We start from the raw sequence: 22617 nt of genomic DNA, 5'->3' as shown, positions 1-22617 counted from the left end.
GGCGCTGAAGACAGTGCTTTGAGCGTGTTCCCCTCAGAAAAAAAGAACAGCATTCCTGGCGTAAGCAGCCTAAACCATCTCGAGAGCAGCCCGACAACAGAGCGAGAGGGGTGACGAACAATAGTTCGCTCCGGGTGCCAGCCGGGATATTGTGCGCACCCCGCACATATCCTGGACCTCTGAAACGTCATAAAGGCATCCCCAGTCTACGTCAAACCACAGAAAATGACGATTGCACCTGAATACTCGGATGAGCATGCACCCTTACTCTAAAACCAAATTAAAACATTTTCTACGCAACACTCGCCACTAATAATCGGTCAGAGGTGCCACCGCATGCAGGACTATCAAACAACACAAGCATCTTGAGTTTCCAATTTTGGTGTCAGGGTCCTTTAAGATAGTGTAGTGAAACATGTGGCATTAGAGTTGTCAGACTGCAGTTAGTCAGTCTAAATCAAGTCGTTATTTCTCTTTAGTGTCTGTTTAAGGACTCTGGTGTGACAAAGCTGGAATATGTCTCACTGTTTCGGAAAAGGCTGCATCACATGGCAGCATGTGCAGTTGCAGAAATGTGCATAGCTTGTTCTGAGTGGAGTGGAGGATACTTCCAGTGGCCTTACCTAGGCAAAGCAGAATTTCAAGTATGATGATTGTTGTGGATAAGCCGCACGACAATGGGTCTGCTGTCTCCTCAGTCCCCGAGGCAGTCAAGAGGGGTTCTGGGACCTCGAAGAACTGTGATGAGCTCGTTGTTGGCAGTAGTGTGGGCTTTCCTACAGGAGCCACTGGCAGTTTCGTGTTGCTGTTTCGCTTATCCCGGTTTGCCATACTTTCCATCTTGCACTCCACCAGCTCGCCTAAGCACTGTGGGATCAGCATACCATGACAAGCACAAGGTTATGCATCTACTTACATATATACAAGCATGCTGCTGATGCTGTAATCTAAGGTTAGTGATTTTTTACCACAAGGAATCCCACTGTGCTAGTGTTGGTCAACTCATGTTTCAATAAAATGCCTTTGAACTTGCAGACCCTAATGTGCAAATCATGACATGCATGTCATGTGAGTCATGACTACGCGCCATGCTCACGGTGCGCCCGCGTTCGTTTCAATAGCTTCGCATATACCAAATTTGTTATCACGGGACGTGAATGGATGACGAAGTTGTATGACTGATGCAAACATGATAATCATGACATGCATTTCATGTAAAACATGACTACATGCTATGCTCATAACGCGCTCCCGGCCGTTTCGCTAGCTCAACATATACCAAATTCGATATCACGTGACATGAATAGACGACGAAGGTAAATGACATGTCCGAACATGATAGTTATGACATGGAAGTCATGTACAGCATAATTTACATTCGCCTTGTAATATGCTGATTTTAAAGTGACAGATCAACCTTCTTCATGCGTACTTTGCATATCATCGATTCCCACTGTACGTGGGATCTGCCAATTTTGTTATCTTGGTATTCACAGACCGACAGAAAAACTTTATTGGCCAGTGTGTTGAACTTCCCTCCACTCTGGCTATCTGATCCACCGTGCGGTCACACGCCACGTCTACACGGACACGCCTCTCGCAGCGATGACATTGGCTACCCAAGCCACGGCTGGAACGCCGGGTCCTCAGACGAGAACAGGAGATCGCAGGTGGTTTCTGCGGGGCAGGATCAGCCGGGCACCCGAAAAGAATACGGGAAAAAATGGCATGAGGTTCGCCGCCCAGAGAACATTCGGAGGAAGTGCCACAGTATAGTGAGACAACACCTGAGTCAAATAGAAAGTGTGGGTGTGGAGACGTCTCCATGGGATTTTTCGGGAGCAGGTAAGAGAGGGGTTTGGAGGAGGAGTATTTGCGTGAGCTCTGCAAAAGTGTGCGTGTACTACTTCGAGAAGCCCGGCAAATTAATCCTCGGGCTAATTTATCGACAGCCTCATTTCCGGGGTTCTCTGAATAAGCCGGCACCCACTGGAGCTACCATGCATGATCAAGTTTGTTTTGTGTTGTTCAGCAGCTGCCAGGTGAGGGAGGGGGCAATCCCGCCCCTGGCGTGCAGTTGTAATGAGCAGTTTTTGAGTCAGTGAAGATGTGCTGTGCGTCAGATTGTGCAAGGTCTAGGGCGACGGCGGTCTCCTCTGCCTCCTCAGCTGTTGAGCCTGAAGGAAAGCACTGAATCGGGGGTGTGGTATATACAGTAGGGACAACTGCTACAGATTCTTGTGATGTACGATTGGCTTCTACTCAAATGGCTTGCCGAAATTATCCGTAACTCTTCTGAAGGCATTTGCGCGAGCTACGGGGTGAGCGATGTGACACTGAGGGTGTAGATTGTGATACAGGGGTTTAACTTAAGTATAAAGCGGCATGAATGTGTCGTGTAAAGGCTGGCTGATCGGCGGGTATTTTTATGCGATGGGAGGCGATAGAGAATAGGGTGGCCAATACTGTACCTAAAAATATGCCTCAACAATAGCCCAGAAAGGGTTGTGCATGCCCAGTTCAAAGAGTTTGGTTGTGCTTGTGGTACGAGAAAAATGCAGTGCTGCCGTAGTTGCGAGGCGCATCACAGCGTTCAGTTTCTGTGTGGTTCAGCTTCAGATACGGGGTGGCTTATAGAATGCGGCTAAGCATAAAAGCATGTACAACGTTCATGTTCGCTTTGTCTAAACCCCTGTGTATTGAGTATACGGGTCATACAAGCTGCGTCACAGATTTTGGGGACGCCTTCAGTGTTTTGAGAGTGTGGTCATTTGGTCCGGAATGTGCAAGAAGGCAGTGCGTTCAGAGAAAAAGGCAAGAACGCAGTTCTGGCCTACCTGCAGGTACTTCAAAATGACATTGTGTCGGATTCTGTCAAATGCTTTATTCAGGATAGCGTTAGTCAGGTGAGGTATGGTATCGCCAAGCACGTCGTGCGTAACTTGGAGTAGGGCATTCTGTGCCGAAAGATGAGCACGAAATGCTATCATACTATGGGGGAAAAGGTAAGTGCCTTCCATGCACGTCGTCAGCCGAGCAAGGATTATGTACTAGAACTCCTTGACAAGATAGTAAGTCAATTAAAGGGGGTGCAATATTGTCGCTGTTGAAGTTTAGGGATAAATAATAATTCGCTGTGTGCTTCCAGGAGGCAGGGAGCTCCGTATACCAACTTCCCAACATTCGTTGAAGTATTTCACTAAATCATCATCAAGATTGCGGATGGCAGCATTGGTATAATTCGATGTTCACTGGGTGATTTATTACATAATTTAACTAGGGCCGCGAAAAATTCTTATTTTGTACTAAGGGCATCAAGCAGGTGTGGGTGTGCCTGTGGAAGACAAGGTGTGGTATAAGTGCATTTCACCTGCGTAAGGAAGGCGTCGGCGTCTCGCCAGTAGTTATGAGTGAGGTGATATATGATAAGACGCATCTAGGGTTTAGATTGCGTGGGGTCTATCATGTGGCGCAACAGATGTCAAGCGTGGGCTGGAGATTGCCGCAGAGGTGCTCACAGATCTAAGCCCAGTGCTTTGCAAAGTTTGAGTTGTAGTTTTTTGTTGTGCTTTTAAGTTTTGCACCTTTGCATAATGTTATCGTGAGCTTCGAGGAGATTGGTGAGCCTTACTGTCGATAACAGGGTTTTTTGGAGTTGTATCTAGTGTTTGAGTATACTGTCCTCTTGCAACTTCGCAACTTCCTCACCCAAGAGTCGAAGGGGTCCTATGTAGGCCGGGTATGCATGAACTTGCGCAGCTGGGCCTAACTAACATGCCTAACGGTAAATATGCGCTGAGGGAGGCCGTTGATAATTCACTGCTATGAGAATTAGGCCGCTGCCCAGTGCGTTCTTATACCCTTTGCAGGCCGGTTATATTTCCGTCAAGCGTGAGGTCTGGACGAGCATCGGCAGTGATGCTATTGCCAGTGCGAGTGTAAGCAGGCTAATATCTTAAAGAATAGTCAGGTGGAGCATCAGCGCCTAATACTGTGCCCTTGTGGTTGATGCGCCGGTAGCCCCTGTGAGCACAGTTGGTTGCCGATGATGAGTAGCAACCAATGGTACGGTGGTCTTGAGGAGAGGAGGAAGTAACGGAATAGACAACGAACAGGGCGAACCGTGCAGGGTTGTGGAGGGGGTGGTGAAATTTCAATGAGGGCGTGAGCGATATGGGGAAGTGATATGCTCTACGTAAGGCAGAGTTACAGCCAGACGAGGAACATTCATTGAGTAAGATGGAATAACGCTGTGCCGTAGCAGTAGCCTGCAAACATTAGCATCATGAATATGTCTGGTGGTAATTAGTAACAATTTGCTGCAGAGAGTCTCGCTTTTACCGAAAGCCCCTGAAGATTCATTGGATAATTTGTAACAAATCATGGCCCCCTTGAGGGAGCCAAGTTGTAACGTAGAGTGGCAAAGGAGGGGTTGGGGAGTAGAGGCTGATGTGAGTGCAGAAGTAAGATGAACTAAGCACTCTTCAAGCTTTGTCATGAGGCTGGAGAGGGCATTGTCCATAACATGGGCAATGGTAGCTTGTATCATAATTTGACATTGTGTGGTGACTTGCGCCGTAATGCGCTCCGTGGCCCTGGCTTCTAAGTTGTTGGCTAGATCATCTAATTTTGCTTCCGAATCTATGGTTTGAGCTGGGCTCTCAGCAGGTCTCCCTTTTTTCAAGGAGGCTGGTCAGATGGGGTTCGGTGCCCGTGAGGTGCTGCCCCCCCCCCCCCCATCCTCCACAGAGACGGCAGCTTGTAATACAGGAAGGAACCTCTTGTCGTTCATGCTTGTTAGGCCACTTTTCTACTGGGGCCACACGTATCTGTAGCCTGGTCGGCGACAGTTCGTGCACGCATCTGGGCTTCTCTTTTACTGGGTGTATCTGTACACTCATCTTTTTGAAGAGTGGCCGATCGGGCTAGTTAATTGGTATTCCGTAATTATAAATGTAAAAGCACGAAAACAAATACCAAGGACGAGAAAAGAAAAGACGCAGACAAGTCCCTTTTTTTCTCGTACCTTATGTTTCCTTCCGCGCTATTACGTTTCTAATCATATAACGTACGGTGTGAGGTACTGAGCCGTGTGTCAACGCAATCAATATAGAGAGGTTCTCATTCTGCGGTCTGCGATATCAGAATCTGAGTTGCTGGTCTGGATGTCTTGTAGCATCTAGTCCGAAGTTTCCTCCCAGCAGGTTTGCGATATGACGCCGTGCATAGCAGCGTGCAGCGGTGCGATAGGCAGCGACAGGGTAGGTGATCGTTTGGAGAACCAATTGCTTGAGTTGGATGAGATGTAGAGCGGCTGTCTCGTGAGAGGTAGCGACTGGAAAGGTGTCAATCGTGGGATGTATTCGGAGGTGAAGCTCTACAAGAACCCTGCCAGCGGCGATCACTTTCAGAGCTCGCATGAGTGGCAGCGCTATCGCTCTGTTCAAAGTGAGTCCTCCTCTTGGTTGGAAAACGACTTCAATGGTGCCAGGAAAGAGTAAAAGAAGTTGTTTTTCTGCCAGCGTGACAGATTGTGCCATGCGCAGATGTTAAGACGCTTGGGGCAGCGTCAGCCAGAGCACCGACTGCAAACGTGGTAGGCTTGGCAGAAGGAGCAACTGCTTGGGAGGGTACAACCTGCGTTTATGGGCTTGGATGTGCACCCTTGTACGCACAATAGTATCGCTAACCATTCGCTGGGCTTGTACATTACCGGGCAGCTGTCTTCGCCATTTGTTTGCACATACCTGCATGATTGTTGGTAATTTGGGCCCGGCTGGGCGGGTTGGTTGCAGAAAAGTAAACTTTCCAGCTTCGCTGTGCTCCTAAAGGTGTTGATACTGAGTCATGTCCGCAACGAGTTCAAGACGCTCACTTTTAGTAAGCGTTTGACATGTCAGGTGAGGCACTAGAGGGTTGTGTTCACACGAAAACGAGGTTTTGTCCAGAGTAAATGTGGGGAACGTCTTGCTTCTCTAACACGTCACGCGTTAACATCTGTTTCTTGAATGCGTGAAAGCATTGCACTTACACTGGCGTGTCCCCTGCTAATACCAAAGCTCTGAAGGAGTCAGGCTCTTTGGATTCTAAATACTCGTGTGCCCGCACGCATCCGTGCATGCGTGTGCCCGTTGGGGTGCGGGCGCGCACACAAATACACATGTACAGAACACGAGCGCGTGCACACAAGAACACACAAAGACACACACACATAATTGCACGCGCGCACACTATCGCTCTTCAAATGCTAGCTTGCGTTCACTTCTAGGTGGAGACGTATACGCTGTGCCGCAAGGAAAGTAAAAACACAGCGTCTTTACGCTCTTATTTTTTTAGCGTATCTGTCTGTCACCTGCCCACCATCTGTTCGTCCGTCCACTGACGTTCCTCGGCCTTCCAGTTCGTCTGTATGCAAAAAATCGCTTGACATCTGGTGGAGGTGTGTGGACTCCCGTACATACCTGGAACTTCGCTCTCGTAAGCTTCCCCCTCTTCGTGACACACACATGACCACCGAGACGCCTCTCCAGGTGGGACCTTCGGCCGTCCATGTCACTTGGGGTGCTGTGTATCCTCAACAAGATCCCCCTATCTTCACCGGATCCGCTGAATCACTCGTCGAAGATTGGTTGGTGAGTTATCGACATCAATGTGGAGAGGACCACTGCACAAGCGCTTATCAACACAGGGGCCCCCGTTCGCATAATCTGTGAGATTTTATAACGCAAGTTGAAAAAGGTGATGATATCGCTCTCGGACCTGATACTCCGCACAACCAACTCGCAGTGCATAGAACTGTAGAGGACGCCACCTGTTGCTTCTAGTAACTGGGAGGTGGCGCCCCCACTCTGTATAAAAGGCATCGGTGGGCATTAAACGGGGCTTTTGGCTGTTTGTGAACTACGCGTTGTCGGGTCATTTTTCGCAGGCTTCACTCCCACTTTTGGCTCGGCTAGTGGCGTCCGCGCTACCCGGGCACGTCACTACAAGAACCTTCAGCTGTGTGCGCTGCATGTGTCACTATCTAAGGTGAACTTTATGCCATTGAATTTTTTGTGCTGGCATCATGCTTCCTCAAACTCATTCTTGGATGGGACTTTCTTTCGTGTCATTGGGCCATCGTAGATTGCTCACTTGCAGACGTTGTCCTTACACCGCTGCCAACCTCTCGTTTGGTGGATTCCCTTTTCGAAACTTACAAACTTGTCGTTGCTGTAGACACGGACATAGCACCGAGAACATCCACCCTTGTAGCCCTGACCTGTACGGCCGCTCCTGCCGGAACTGTTTTGTTTACTGTGTCTGACGTATTTCTCTGCTGCCATAGCCTACACCTGCACTTTGCCGTACACACCGTGGAATTTGGTGCTACCAGCATGCTCGTCGCAAACTCGCTATTGTTGCCAGTTACCTTACTACGCAGAAAATGTTTGGGTAACATACAAAACGCTGACATTCTGTATCCTCTGGAGTTTGCCGAGCTCTAACCTCACCTCCAGCTCAATGCTACGATGCCACCTGTGGCCACACTGCCCGCGCTAGACTCATTCCGCTCTTCTGTTGCCGCTGAGCTATTGCCGACACAAAGGCGCAAACTACTGTCCCTTCTTCGAGAGTTCTCTTCTCCCTTCGATTGCACTCAACCATATTTGGGTCGCACAGCGAACACCACGCACCACATTGACATCGGTTCTTATGCTCGCTTATGCCAATGACCATATCGTTTCAGTAGAAAAGCACCGTATTATCAACGAACAAGTCGACGATATGCTCTAGCATGGTGTCATCCAGCCATCACAGAGCCCATGGTCATCCGCTGTTGTACTTGTGGACCAAAAGGATGGGTCTATCTGATTCTGTGTCGGCTACTCCCGGCTCAATAGGATAACTCAGAAAGATGTGTACCCATCTCCACGCATCGATGATGCTCTCAATTGCTTGCAAGGCGAGAGGATGGAAAGGTGGGCTGGTTGGCAATTCATGATGGTTCAGCGAACTGGGAGCGAGGGGGTGAACACAGACACAAAGCAAAGAGGAGGCACACAGCACGAGCGCTCAACTAAGAACTGGTTTATTCTCATGTTCGAAGGACATATAAGTACACAAGGGTGCGCATGTCAACAGGAAGGAGTAGAATATTTCTCCTTTTTAGATTTACGCTCAGGTTATTGGCACGCTCCAATGACTGACCCTGACCGGTCGAAGACTGCATTTGTCACATCTGATGGGCAATAGGAGTTTAACGTCATGCCGTTTGTACGCTGCAATGCCCCAGCTACCTTCGAGTATATGATGGACATCATTTTTTGCGGTTACAAGTGGAACACGTGCATCTGCTACTTTGACGACATCGTCGTTTTTTATCACGACTTTTCGACCCAGCTTGTTTAATTGTCTTCATGCTGTTCTCATGTGTCCCACCTCTGCTGGCCTTCAACTTAACATCAAAAAGTGCCATTTTGCCACACGCCAGCTCACTATACTAGGTCACGTCGTCTGCAAGGAGGGTGTTCTCCCGGATCCGGCGAAACATCGTGTCGTGGCAGACTATCCGAAGTCCAATTCCATGAAGACGCTTCGAAGTTTTATCGGGCTGTGCTCTTACTTTCGTCGATTTGTGCGCAACTTCTCTTCCATCATCGCGCCTCTTACCAACCTGCTGACAACTTCCAAAGGCAGTTCTGCTTGGTCAAAAGAGTGCGACGAGTCCTTTACCACGCTTCGGCGGTTATTATTATTACCTCCAATACTACATCATTTTGACCCCAGTGTGCCTACGGAGGTCCACACCGACGCCAGTGGTGTCAATCTTGGCGCAGTATTGGCTCAACGAAAACCAGGATACCAAAAATACGTGGTCGCTTACACGAGTCGAACCCTGAAGAATGCCGAGTGTAATTATTTCGTCACTGAGAAGGAGTGTCTCGCAATTGTCTGATCTTTAACAAAGTTCTGCTCATACCTTTATGGCCGTCCTTTCGAAGTCATCACGGACCACCACGCTCTATGTTGGCTATTATCGCTCAAAGACCCGTCGGGACGCCTTGGTCATTGGGCACTTTGCCTACAGGATTATGACATTCGTGTTGCGTACTGCTCCGGCCGTAAGCGCTTCGACGCTGATGCGCTATCCTGCTCACCGCTAGCAGATGACCCAACCTCCTCGTCACCTTCTTCAGCTGTCATAACACCAATCGACTTCGCAGACATGGCATCGGAGCAATGCAAAGATGCGTGGATTTCCCAACTTTCCTTACCCTTTCTGACTGATCCCTTTTCCTTTCTGACTGATCCGTTAGGTCATTCGGTTTCAAGAAGTATCAATCGTCAAGCTACACATTTCGCTATTTGAGACGACCTTCTATATCGGCCGAATTACGTGTCTGAAGGTCGGAGGTGGCTGTTAGTGATACCCAATCACATGCGCTCGGAAATCTGTACTGCTTTCCACAACGACCCACAAAGCGCTCACGCCAGCATTCTCAAAACGTACAACTGTCTGTGTGAGCGATATACTAAAGGCGTGGCATCTACACATTTGTTCGCAAGTACGTATGTGCTTGTACTGCATGCCAGCGACGTAAAGCCCCACCTCAACGCCCGGCTGGTACACTTCAGCGTTTGCCTTGCCCAGCGGGTCCATTTTACCGCATGAGTATATAGGACCACTTCCCTCGTCGTCTTCTAATTGTCGGCGTGGACCATCTCACGCGTTACGCGGAGACCGCAACACTACCTGCTGCAGCTGCAAGGGAAGAGTCGTTTTTCATCTCGCGCAATTTTGTTTTTCGCCACGGTGCTCCCCGCGAATTTTTGAGAGACAGGGGGCGTGTTTTCTTGTCTGACGACATTCAAGCCTTGCTTGCTCAGTGTAACATGGCTCATCGCATGATGACAACATGTCACCTGCAGAGGAATGGCCTCACAGAATGATTTAATCGCATGCTATCAGTGATATGTTGACAATGTACACCGCTTCAGACCAGACCAATTGGGACACTGTCCTTCCATTCATCATGCATGCGTATAACACTGCTACACACGCGACCACAGGGTTTTTTCCTGTCTTTTTTGTACGAACATGAACCATCATGCACGCTGGACACTATCTTCTCTTACACGCCTGACTCATCTGAGTACACTACAATTTCTGATGTTGCTAGGTACACAGAAAATTGCAGACAATTGGCCCGTTCACTGACAATTGAAGACCAAGGCCACCAGAAGCTACGGCATGACACCGACCGACCTCTCTCTACTTTCACGACTGGTGCCCTCGTTTGGCTCTGGATTTTGACAAGTACTCCTTGCCTTTTTTCAAAATTACTGGCTCGATACATGGGCTCTACCTCATTCTCGCCCGTACGTCACCAGTCAAATTGGAGATGAGCCTTTGATACCGTCTGATGACTTACGCCGTTGTGGTAAAGAAATTGTACATATTAGTCACCTGAAGCCGTATTATGACCGCGCTATAGTGACTATGCCTTAAGTCGCCAGGTTGGCTACGCTCTTCACCGAGGGCCAATGTAGGGAACAATGCGAGAGAAAGGCAAGCCAGAGCGTTTGAGCAGCGAGAAAGGCAAGCCAGAGCGTTGGTGACTTACACGCGCGACCGGAGCTTGCGCTTGCTTGGATTTTTGCCTGATGACGTTCCTCGATTCTGACGTTCTTCGGCCTTCAAGTTCGCCTGTGCGTAAATAAACCACGTGAAAATATTGCCACATGGTTTGCTTGGGTGAGATCGAAGAGTGAAAGAAGACAAAGATGATCTCTCGGAGCCGCTGCTTGAGTAGTCGACTAAACGAGCCCATTTTTATCAAGTTTGTCGAGAGTAACGTGACAAGACTGGTGGAGTTGCTGGGTACAACGTCTCGCAATCCACCCGATGCCCAAGACCCCGTCCAGCAGCCGGAACACAAGCCCTGCACCCGTGGACACTCCTGTTCATAAAGTAAGCCGCCGCCAACGAGGCCTACCGCCTGAGACACCAACCACTGACGCAGCGACTATGACTTCGACACAAGATCCCATGCAAGCTCCGACACCTTCCACGCCGATCTACTGCACCGTCCAGAACCCGCTCATGCCTAGCCCCTTTCACGGAGAGCAGTATGAAGATGTTGACGACTGGCTGAGTGAGTTCGAACGTGTCGCAGCGATCAATTACTGGGATGATGCCACGAAGCTCCGGAACGTGTACACTTGCCTAAAAGACGGTGCCAAGACGTGGTTTTTGAACAGGGATGATGTTCTGACATCTTGGCGCGAGTTCTAGCATCGCCTCCTGGTGACCTACAGGAGTCCCGACCGCCGCGAACGGGCGGAGCGTGCACTACAATCACGCATCCAGATGCCCAACGAGACAATCTCGATGTACGTCGAGGACATGACACGGCTTTTCAAGCGAGCGGATCCTGCTATGGCAGAAGAAAAAAAGTTGCGCCACCTCATGCGTGGTGTGAAGGAACAACTTTTTGCTGGTTTGGTGCGTAGTCCCCCAAAAGTGTTGCTGAGTTCCTTACTGAAGCGGCAACAATGGAGCGAGTACTGCACCAACGGTCTGCCCAGTTTGACCGTCAAGTGAATGCTGCCTCAACTCCCGAAATTTTCGCCACCCCTGGGAGCAAGAGCCCCGAATGGATTCGCGAGATCATTCGATCTGTCGTCCGGGAAGAAATGGAAAAGATGTACGGGACAAGGCAAATCGATGTTGGTTCTATCACCAGTGTCATGCGCGAGAGGTCCAGCAGGTGCTGCACGCCCATCGTTTTCCGCCCACGTTGGTTGATCCGGAAATGGCTCCTGTGTCTACTGACAGTCCCCGTCGTACGTACGCGGAAGCCTTGCGATCTGCCACTCCTCTTTCGGGTCAAGGAGTCCCGATCCAGCCAGTGCCGCACGTCCCGATCCAGACAATGCCATACGTCCCGATCCAGACAATGATGCCGTCAGTCGCGATTCAGTCAGCGCACGCTGATTTGGACATTGATAGTCGCCGTACACGGACGCGCAAGTCTGATCTCTGGCGTACGCCAGACAGACGACCCCTCTGCTATCATTGCGGTGAGGCTGGTCACATTTACCGCGAATGCCCATACCGGCAACTTGGACTGCGCGGATTTTCCGTCAATTCCCCTCGTCCCCGAATTGGTCAAAGGCCAAGGGATATCGAAGAGTATCTCGCGCAACAGCGTGCACCCTTTACACAACGGCAATCGCGGTCACCATCTCCGAGGAGACCCGCAGCCACTGGGCCACGTTTCGGGGTGACGGCACGGGAATGCTCCCCGAGCCCTCGTTGGGAAAACTGAAGGCAGCGGCCTTCGGGGGCAAGGTCGCTGGGACTCAAAGTGCGGAAGACCTCCCATCGATGCTTGCACGCAACGCCGAAGGCATCTCATCAGAGAATAATCGCAGTGCCGAAGAAACGCCGACATCCACATCATCAGCGGGAGGCTAGCGAAAGATCTCAGGAAAGTGATCACGCCGTGGAATGGAACGCGAATTCGAACAGCTGGAGGACACATAACACCGCTGGGTCGCTGTACCGCAAGAGTGAAAATTCGTGTGTCAACGTTTGTGCTCAGCTGCCTCGTTCTTCCCGACTGTTCGCGTCAGCTGATTATCGGCATGGACTTCGGGAATACGGTGCCATCATATATCTCCGTGAGCGCATCGTGACCTTCTCGACTCAAGGCGCAACAGATCGAGACGCTGATAACTGCCGTAGACTTGCGCTGCGCGTTGCTGACGACAGTGTGACGCTGCCACCTCGAGCAACTGTTCCCATTGAAGTCACTTGTGAAGACTTCCAAGACGGCGACGTGGTGGCTGAAAGCAACTTATCACTTCTGCTGCTCCAAGGTGTATGCGCCGCCCGAAGTGTTGTGCGCGTCCGTGACGCACAGTCAACGATACTAGCTACGAACTTCAATTACGAGCACCGGCATCTTTTCCGTGGAACCACCCTAGCTTATGGAAAACCTGTTGCCGACGTCACGGAGTGCTTCACGTCCGAGGAAACGCATGAGGATGAGGAATTTCTAGACCACATCGACATTAATTCGACGCTGTCAGACGAGAGAAAGGCTGCACTTCACGACCTTTTAAGGGAGTTTAGATCTTGCTTCGCCTATTCTTCCAAAGTCCGTCAAACACACCTCACGAAGCATCGAATTATTACCGACGATGACGTCTGCCCCATCCGGCAGCAGCCTTATCGCGTTTCTGCCAAAGAACGCGAGGCTATTCAGACACAAGTAAAAGAGATGCTCGATGATGGGATTATTCAACCATCGAGCAGCGCTTGGTCCTCGCCAGTCGTTCTAGTAAAGAAAAAAGACGGAACGCTGCGATTCTGTATTGATTACAGGAAGCTTAATAGCGTCACAAAAAAGGACGTCTACCCGCTTCCACGGGTCGACGACTCCCTTGACAGGTTACGACGTGCGAAGTATTTTTCGTCCATCGATCTAAACAGTGGCTATTGGCAAATTGAAGTGGATGAACGAGACCGAGAAAAAACCGCGTTTGTGACTCCAGATGGACTTTACGAATTCCGAGTTCTTCCCTTCGGCCTCTCTTCTGCACCAGCCACTTTTCAGAGGATGATGGACACAGTTCTCGCTGGCCTGAAGTGGCAAAGCTGCCTTGTCTACCTCGATGATGTGGTCATCTTTTTTGAGAGCTTTGAAGAACATCTGAAGCGTCTGAGAAAGGTTCTGGAAGCCATTCGCACAGCTGAACTCATGCTGAAACCCCAAAAATGCCATTTCGGCTATGAAGAGCTGAAATTTCTGGGACATGTCATTAGTGCAGATGGAGTGCGACCTGATCCAGACAAAACTGCTGCGGTCGCCGCCTTCCCTGTCCCATCAGATAAAAGAGCAGTACGCCGTTTCCTCGGCTTGTGCGCGTATTATCGCCGATTTATCGCCAACTTCTCTGAGATAACTGAACCTCTTAGGCGACTCACCCGAGATGACGTACCCTTTACTTGGGGCGCAGAACAAGATGCAGCGTTCACAGAGTTACGACAGAGAATGCAAACAGCCCCTGTTCTTGCCCATTTTGATGAGGACGCTGCTACAAAAATTCATACAGATGCCAGCAACGTCGGACTTGACGCTGTCCTTGTACAACGACACGGGGGCGTTGAGCATGTGATAGCTTACGCCAGTCGTACTCTTTCTCGAGCTGAGACTAACTGTTCTGCGTCAGAAAAAGAATGCCTCGCAGTCGTGTGGGTGACGACCAAATTTCGGCCTTACCTCTACGGTCGTCCCTTCAAAGTGGTGACTGACCACCACTCGCTCTGCTGGCTGGCAAATCTCAGAGATCCATCCGGCCGTCTCGCACGGTGGAGTTTGCGTTTGCAGGAATTTGATATTACGATTGTGTACAAGTCAGGGCGCAAACACGAAGACGCCGATGCGCTTTCTCGAGCACCTGTGGGGAACACTGCCAGGGGCTCCGAAGATGAAGATGCCTTTCTCGGAGGAGTTAGTGACTCCGAATTTATGTCAAAGCAGCGGGCAGACGATGAATTACGCCTAGTCATTGATTCCCTGGAAGGCCGCAACTCTCAGGTTCCTCAACACATTGCTCGCGAACTGTCCTCTTTTTGTCTAAGAAGAGACATTCTTTACAAGAAAAACGCCCGTGGTAGCGACAAAGCCTTCCTACTCGTTGTTCCTACCGACATGCGTGATGAAATCCTCCTTGCGTGCCACGACGAGCCCACGTCAGGACATTTGGGCTATTCGCGAACTCTCACCTGAGTACGCCAACAGTATTACTGGCCGCGACTATCAACGAGTGTACATCGATATGTGAAAGGCTGCCGTGAGTGCCAGCGCCGCAAGACTCCGCCTGTGAGACCCGCGGGCCTGCTCCAGCCGATCGCACCACCACGGACACCGTTTGACCTCGTGGGAATGGACCTTCTCGGGCCCTTCCCTTTGTCGTCCTCTGGGAACAAATGGATTATAGTTGCGACAGATTATCTTGCGCGTTATGCTGAAACAAAAGTGTTACCCCGTGGCACAGCTTCTGAAGTCGCGCAGTTCTTCGTGCACCAAATCGTCCTACGGCATGGTGCCCCGTCATGCGTGATTACGGACAGAGAGAAGTCGTTTACAGCACGAATGATGGAGGACATTTTTAAACTGAGCTGCACAAGTCATCGAAAAACAACGGCTTATCATCCGCAATCCAATGGACTGACAGAGAGGCTTAACAAGACCATAGCGGACATGCTGTCAATGTACGTGGACGTACAACATAAAACCTGGGACGTGATTCTTCCATACATCACGTTTGCTTATAATACGGCAACGCAAGAAACAACGCGATTTCCGCCTTTCCGACTTGTTTACGGACGCAACGTGCGAACCATGCTCGATGCCATGCTTCCGTGGGACCAAAGCAATGAACTTGCTCAAGATGCTGAGCAATACACTCAATACGCCGAAGAAGCTCGTTAGCTAGCTCGCATAAACACCAGTCACCAACAAGATGCAGACGCACGACGTTACAACCTCCGCCATCGAAATGTCACCTACCACACTGGGGACCGAGTGTGGGTGTGGATTGCTGTCCGGCGAACAGGCTTATTCGAAAAACTCCTAAGCCCTTATTTTGGACCGTACAAGGTTCTTAGACGAATCACAGATCTTACCTACGAAGTATTTCCGGACGGCGCAGCGTCTTCTCGTCGACAGCTTCGGCCCGAAACCGTGCATGTCGTTCGGCTGAAGCCCTACTTCACACAGTAGTCCTTGTGGTTTCACGTGCTACGACATGCCGGGACATTCCGTTGCTGCTGCTGTTTGTGTTCTCCTGTGTTTTTATGCCTTTTCTTTTTGCGCTTGGCGGAAGCGTTGGCGAAACTTCCTCATTTGCGCTGCGAGTAGTGACACTCCCTCTTTTGGTTCTCTATATCTGCGTGTGTATACCTTCATTTTTTTTTATTTACGAGCATTTTTTTTTATTTACGAGCTTTCAAAGGGGGGGACTATTGCCACATGGTTTGCTTGAATGAGATCGAAGAGTGAAAGAAGATAAAGACGATCTCTCGGAGCCGCTCCTTAAGTAGTCGACTAAACGAGCCCATTTTTATCAAGTTTGTCGAGAGTAACGTGACAATATATCCGTCCGTCCGTCCCTCCTTCCACCCGCCCGCCCGCCCGCCCGCACCGTCCGTCCGTCCGTCCGTCCGTCCGTCCGTCCGTCCGTCCGTCCGTCCGTCCGTCCATCCATCCATCCATCCATCCATCCAAGAAACACCCGAACTCGGTAGCGTCAACCCAACGAATTCAAATAAATGTGAGGGTCCCAGCTGGAATCAAACCCAAGCATTCTGCGTGGCAATGAATGCTGCCTACCCAATTTTTAGAAACATTACATACTGTGAGCGCGACAAGCGAATGACTCTTTATTCTCTTTGTAATCATCATCACCTGTACATCTTCTTCATCTAAAAATATCATCACCAGCGTGATTTAGCTCGAGCCTGGCCGAATAAACCGGTTCCTCACAAGTGGTGGACTGTGCTTTTCGTTCCCTCAAGTCCTCTCGCCCGTTCTCGCTGGAGCTCCGCTCGGGTCGTCGCATACAACCCCCTGCTATGGCGGCCCAAGAAAACCCTGGCCCATCCAACGTCGCCGTCTTACTGCAGCCACCGCCACCCGCTCCGCCCAACAACACTCGCCTGCGTGATCCACCTGTGTTTTCCGGTCTCCGAGGTGATGATGTTGAAGACTGGATCAAGAACTACGACCTCGTCAGCGATTTGAACAGGTGGGACAATCCACAGAAGTTGCGCAGCGTCCCGTTTTACTTGTCCGATGTTGCGAAAACTTGGTTCTGGAACCACCACCCGGATCTTCCCAACTGGGACACTTTCGAGCAGCAAATTCGTCAGATATTTGGTGCCCCTGCAGTTCGCACTGAGGCAGCAAAGAAGAAACTCGCTCAACGCACGCAGCTGCCGGGTGAATCTTACACCTCTTATATTGAGGATGTCCTTGCACTGTGCAAGCGCGTTAACACCGGCATGTCTCAGAACGACCAAATACGCCACATTATTAAAGGCATTAACACCGTCGCCTTTAACGCCCTCGCCACGCTAAATCCTGCCACCACCCAGGACGTGATAACCATCTGTCAGCGACTTGACGAGCTTCAGTCTCTTCGCCTTTGCTACGATGCCACCGACGTTCGTTTGCCTGCACCCCTCGACTTGCGTGCACTTATTCGCGACATCGTTACTGAAGAGCTGCACGGGCGCTGCTCTTCCTGTGCTGCGGAAGTTACTTTACCTCCTGAAAAAGATAGCTTGTGAGACCTGATTAAACAAGAGATTGCCTCCGCATCGCGTGCGACGTGTTCCAACAGTCCCTGCGTGCGCCAGACGCACACGTACGCCGAAGTTGCCCCGCTCTCTGCCGCACCCACCGTTTCTGTGCCTACAACAGCAGACCATACGCCTGTGGCTTCGTTATCACCGCCAGTGCGTGCACCACCTTACTACGCACCTCAGCGCCCACCTCGACCAATCTGTTACTACTGTGGCTATCGAGGACATATCGCTCGGTTTTGTCGAAGGCGCCAACAAGACGAGCAACGCGGCTACGCTCCCGAAGAACATCGAAGCTTCCGTCCGACCATGAACTACTTACGGCCACCCTCCCGATCGTCCTATTACCGTTCACCGTCACCTACTTACCATACGGACATGCCTGGGAATTCCCGTACGTCTCGCCGCAGGTCGCCTTCGCCAGGTCGCCGTTCAGTGTCGCCTCTTCGGCCCGCCTCCCATTCCACGAACGCCCACGCGGAAAACTCCCCAATGCAGTTTTAGGAGGGGAAACTGCATCCCTTGGACAGCTAACAATTCCTCCAGAGCGGCCATCGAATTTGATAGTAGTGTTTGAAGAAGATTTACAGGTGATGATGATTACAAAGAGAATAAAGAGTCATTCGCTTGTCGCGCTCACACTAATTATATCATCACCAGCGTGATTTAGCTCGAGCCTGGCCGAATAAACCGGTTCCTCACAATATGTACTCCTTTGATACAGCCGTTACGTCGAGTTAACGTCAACTGTGGTTAGTTGCCATGCGCTGAAGTTGATTTCTGTAACAGTGTCCAGGGACAGCATCCTCACGAGCATCAGCGCTTCATATCAGCTTCTGGTGTTGCGGATATGCAAGTTCCAGTTGGCATCGTTACAGAAGAGGAAACAACTGGTCATATAAACATCTCCAACTCTCCGACATATGTCTGATTGATTGATTAATATGTGGCATTTAACGTCCCAAAACCACCATATGATTATGAGAAACGCCGTAGTGGAGGGCTCCAGAAATTTCGACCATCTGCGGTTCTTTAACGTGCACTCAAATCTGAGCACACGGGCCTACAACATTTCTGCCTTTATCGGAAATGCTCCGACATATGTCTGTGCGTACAACATTTGTACATATATTTAGCGTCATGTCATGACGTGTCACTGAATAAAAAATTGCGACACGGTCACCTTACCTCCGCATGCTTCGCATAACGTCAATTCCCATGTATGTGGGATCTGCCGAATCTTTTTTTTTTTTTTTGCATCTACCGCGATTTTCTATTCACTGCCAACGCTGTTTTTTTGCTCACCACTGACGGCGACACTGGGTGACATAGAAATTTCTGCGAAACAAGTTCATTAATCACGTTGAAAAGTGTCCAACGTTCATTTTAAAACGTCGGCTAGGAGTCTGCGTACACAGGTCTTTGTTGTTCGAATATTGTCACTCATTTTATCCTCTTCATTCTGTTCATCAAAGCCGAAGTACAGTGTTCCTGCCCACTCTCGTCCTCATACTTTATTTAGCAGCGCTACAGTATACGCACGAACAGCGTGTAAGCACGTAGGCTGGCCTGCAGCTGTCCCACAGAACTATGGCGGACGGCCTCGAAGGGGAAGCGTGGCAGGCGGCGTCGCCCCAATGTCACTGCCCCACCGATTCACTAGGCTCTCTCCATATACGGTGCACGTTAGAGAGCCCACATAGAGAGGAAAAAATGTTGGAGGGAGCGTCACGTGAAAATCTAGAAGCCCAGTCATAAAAAATATGCCCCCCCCCATCCCCGAAGGAAATCATGAGGAAATACGAATGCATTTTTGTGCTCCAATAGAGGGTATCGTTGCTATCAGACATTCGCCTTCACGGACTTCTGCCATCGTCTTGAGAAGTTGAGAGGCACCCAGACAGCGAACGGTTGAGAGTGAGGCGCGAGCGGACGGGAGAGTGGGATGCAGAGAGGAGAGAGAGCGAACGGCGAGAAAAAGAGCGGTTAAGTACTGCGCTTATCCTCTCCTACACTCTCGCACGTTCCTCTGGTTGCTAGGGTGAGGATAAGTGCACGTGCCCGCTGCTGTTGCTATGGGAGAGGGAGGGAGAGGGAGTGTTAGCAGAGAGATAACACCTGCCAGCTCACAGACACTGCTGTGGACAATGCTGGATGCCTGACATAGCCCGACTAATAAATGCATTTGCACTTAAAAATGAAACCAGAGAATGCTGGGAATTGAGATCAGCGTATAGAGAGCGAGAATGAGAGCGGCGTTTGAGAAGGTTGGCCTGTGTACACTAGGCCTGCGTGCGCTCATTCTTTTTTGTTTTTCTTCACGAGCCTATCAAGGGACGCAAACGAAACTGGGGCATATTGGGAAATGAGCATGAACGTGCTACTTTAGAGCAGGTTGGCTTGTGGACGACAGGCGCGCTCGCTCCTACATGGCCATGGAAGCCCTGTAGCGCACATCAGGAAGTAGCACCCTCATGCAGGCTGACAATGAGGTAGCCAGTATCAAGAAAAGAACGCAGGAATCAGAACAGCGCACTGGAGCATGCACCAAAACTGAACTGAAACGTGGTGCTGTGGTGCACCGGAGCGAGCGCTATGTTTGAGGTTGTCACGCAGCAGAAGACCCTTATGCTTGCCTTTGGTTTTGTTGTAGTACACAATGGGTGAGTTACATGAGTCGTTAACCAACTAGTCGTACCCTGTAGGAAACCACTATGTCTAACGAAGTACTACGCACCATGCATTGACAGTGCAGATAGCAGAGACAGTGACCCTTGGGCCGGATGAGCACACTCCTGGATGTGAGGACACCGTGGTCGCTGCTTTCCAGGGCCACTGTGCATAATCAAAGGGGCACTAAAGCGAAACATTGTATCACTTGAATAGATTAATGAATTGGGCTCTGAGAAGTTTAAAGTCGTTATTCTCGATGGCGAATTTCACAGCGCGAAAACGCAGGACAAAACTCCGACTGAGTAGGAAACAACGCTCTTTTATGCTGTCCCATGTTTTCCCTACGTCCTCGCGCTGTGAAATTCGCCATTATGGACTAAGGCCAACTAGCCCACGCTTCTACACTCATTATTGGGCGTGTGATGGATGATACGTTAGGTGTGAATTGTTAAGTCTCTATAAATTAGTTGGAGGTGAGACGGGAGCGGGTTGCACTCTCGTGGAAACTAAAGATGTGCTTTACGGAACAACCCAGTTGAACACGATGTGACCTAGAAGGCGCTGCTATCGTTCAGCAAACTTGGGTACTTGCTTACTCTTCTTGCTTGCGGCTTCGAATGCACTCGTGGCTTTGTTTAGAGTCGTATTTTTGTGTTTCTATGGGATAAAACAATGGATAATTGGGAAATTTATGAGCAGATTTGAATTGGTGAGCCTAAACGGTTAAAGTGGTCTATTTGAACTGCTGAATATTTACTGGACTACGTCTTGCGACAATGCAGCTCTGGGCGACATAGGGCCGAAAGAACGAAGCTCAAGCAAATCAGTGTACTACCACTCATACCCATGTAGGCTGAAGCGCCATGCGTTGCAGCTCCCATAGCGCCGAAGTTCCCTTTAGTGTGCTATTAGAAAGCTTTGCAGAGAAACCAGCGTGTAGGCGAAAAGCATGACCGAGACTGAATGCCGAGTGTTTGCATGTTTTATGGGGAAAGAAGTGGCCAGGAGGAGTTTGCGAATTTAGGAAAGGCGAGTAAGAAACAGTCATTGAACACGATGTGGTTTAGAGGCACTTCAATGTTATCAGGAAAGTACCCTGATTGCATTTCTTGTTTTATGTTAGCCTTGGCTACCACACCCAAGAGCGAAGGAAGTCGGAGAAGAGAAAAGTATGGTGGGTGCCGTTGTGACGCATAGCATACGTATCGGAGTTTTTCTGATGCATGCTCAAGCAGAGAACTTACATATAATCTGCGTAATGTTGCGTTGATGGGGCCATTGTGATGGATTTACTATGGTGCATAATCAATAGATAACCAAATTTTACTACTGTGCAACAAGATTCCTGAAATAATTGAATACGCTAGGGAGACTAAAAACATTACACAATTTAGGAAGTGAATTACAAATCCACTAATTTAAACACACTTGTAGGATGCATGTGCTGAAAAGTAGCTAATGTAACATATTAATTGTAATCATTGTTTTCTCATAATGCTCTTCAATTTGTATGTTAATAGTGCTGATGATAATGCAGTTTGTATTTATTACAAGTATTGCTAACACACAGCTTTGTTTGAATAGTTGAGTGATATTTTCTGATTGTTGTAGTGTTTCTCGCGTATTTATTATTTGCCTGTGTTAAATATTTTATGTACTGTTTGCATGTATCTGCCCGAAGTGCCTCACTAAGAGTTAGCCAAGTCAGGAGACACTCTCTCGTTTTGCCCCCGTCGTGGACATTTTATGATAATGCCCAAAATTACTACTAATAAAATTAAATAGCAGAGAGCTTCATGCATGTACAGACTATACCCAAGTGCAGTGAACGAAAGCACTTGGTGCGTGTAAGGCGCTATGAGGACGAAAGAGAGAGAGAGAGGCGCACCTGTGCACCACACGTCTGTGGTGGGCATGTTGCCTTCGACCCTAACGGCGAGCAGCATGAGTAGCTTCTGTCCCGGGGACAGGGGAACCTGGTCGGTGCTGGCCGATTCGAAGCCGAAGCTGCAGGCACCGATCGTCGCCTTCACCACTGCTCGGGTGTGGCCCGTGTTTGTGACCGAGAGACGGACGACAACAGGGTTCCCCGTGGCTGTCGTGCTCACCTCTGGCAGGCTCTGATTTGCGCTGCACCGTCAAAGAAGGCTTGTCTCGTATTCAGGAAATGCAGCATCGTTGTCGTTAATCACAGGGTTGCAGGATAGTTTTGCGCAGGGCTTCCTAACCGAACTTTGATCGCAGCCCCCATCCCCTTTCCCACCGTTCATCGAGTTCAGTGGGCAAAATGTGCGTGCACAGTCAATAAAAAACAAAAAATGAAGCTTTTGTTGTACCGATGGCAAGTAAAGCACAATCACCTCGTAGATATGTTTCAAGAAGGCGTGTTTCAAATATATGGCTTTACCATAAAGGTGCACGTTTACGTCTGTAGTATTAGACTAGAAACTTGAGCGCCTTGGCTAAGATAGAGTAATAGCTGGAGCTGCTGAGTGGGTTAGCGGGCTGTTATGCCGGGAGCGACATTCTAGGGCTGCTTAAAATTACAATGGTAGTGCGGTGAGTCTGCTGGGCCCGCGGAC

The 22617-nt window shown here is 49.7% G+C and overlaps 1 protein-coding gene across 1 annotated transcript in view; it reads right to left on the bottom strand.

Annotated features, from left to right (window-relative positions):
- Positions 1–22617, bottom strand: part of LOC142769405 (uncharacterized) — a 41444-nt gene that overhangs the window by 3650 nt on the left and 15177 nt on the right. The window contains exons 6-8 of the mRNA XM_075872628.1: positions 21924–22165; positions 20100–20197; positions 624–867 (exon numbers count right to left, since the gene is read on the bottom strand). Of these exons, the coding sequence (XP_075728743.1) occupies positions 624–867; positions 20100–20197; positions 21924–22165 (584 nt within the window). The remainder of the gene's footprint in view (positions 1–623; positions 868–20099; positions 20198–21923; positions 22166–22617) is intronic.

This window comes from Rhipicephalus microplus, chromosome 8 (assembly GCF_043290135.1).
Source record: "Rhipicephalus microplus isolate Deutch F79 chromosome 8, USDA_Rmic, whole genome shotgun sequence".
Taxonomy (NCBI): domain Eukaryota; kingdom Metazoa; phylum Arthropoda; class Arachnida; order Ixodida; family Ixodidae; genus Rhipicephalus; species Rhipicephalus microplus.
The sequence above is the reverse complement of the archived record's forward strand: the minus strand, read 5'-3'. Positions and strand labels throughout refer to the sequence as shown.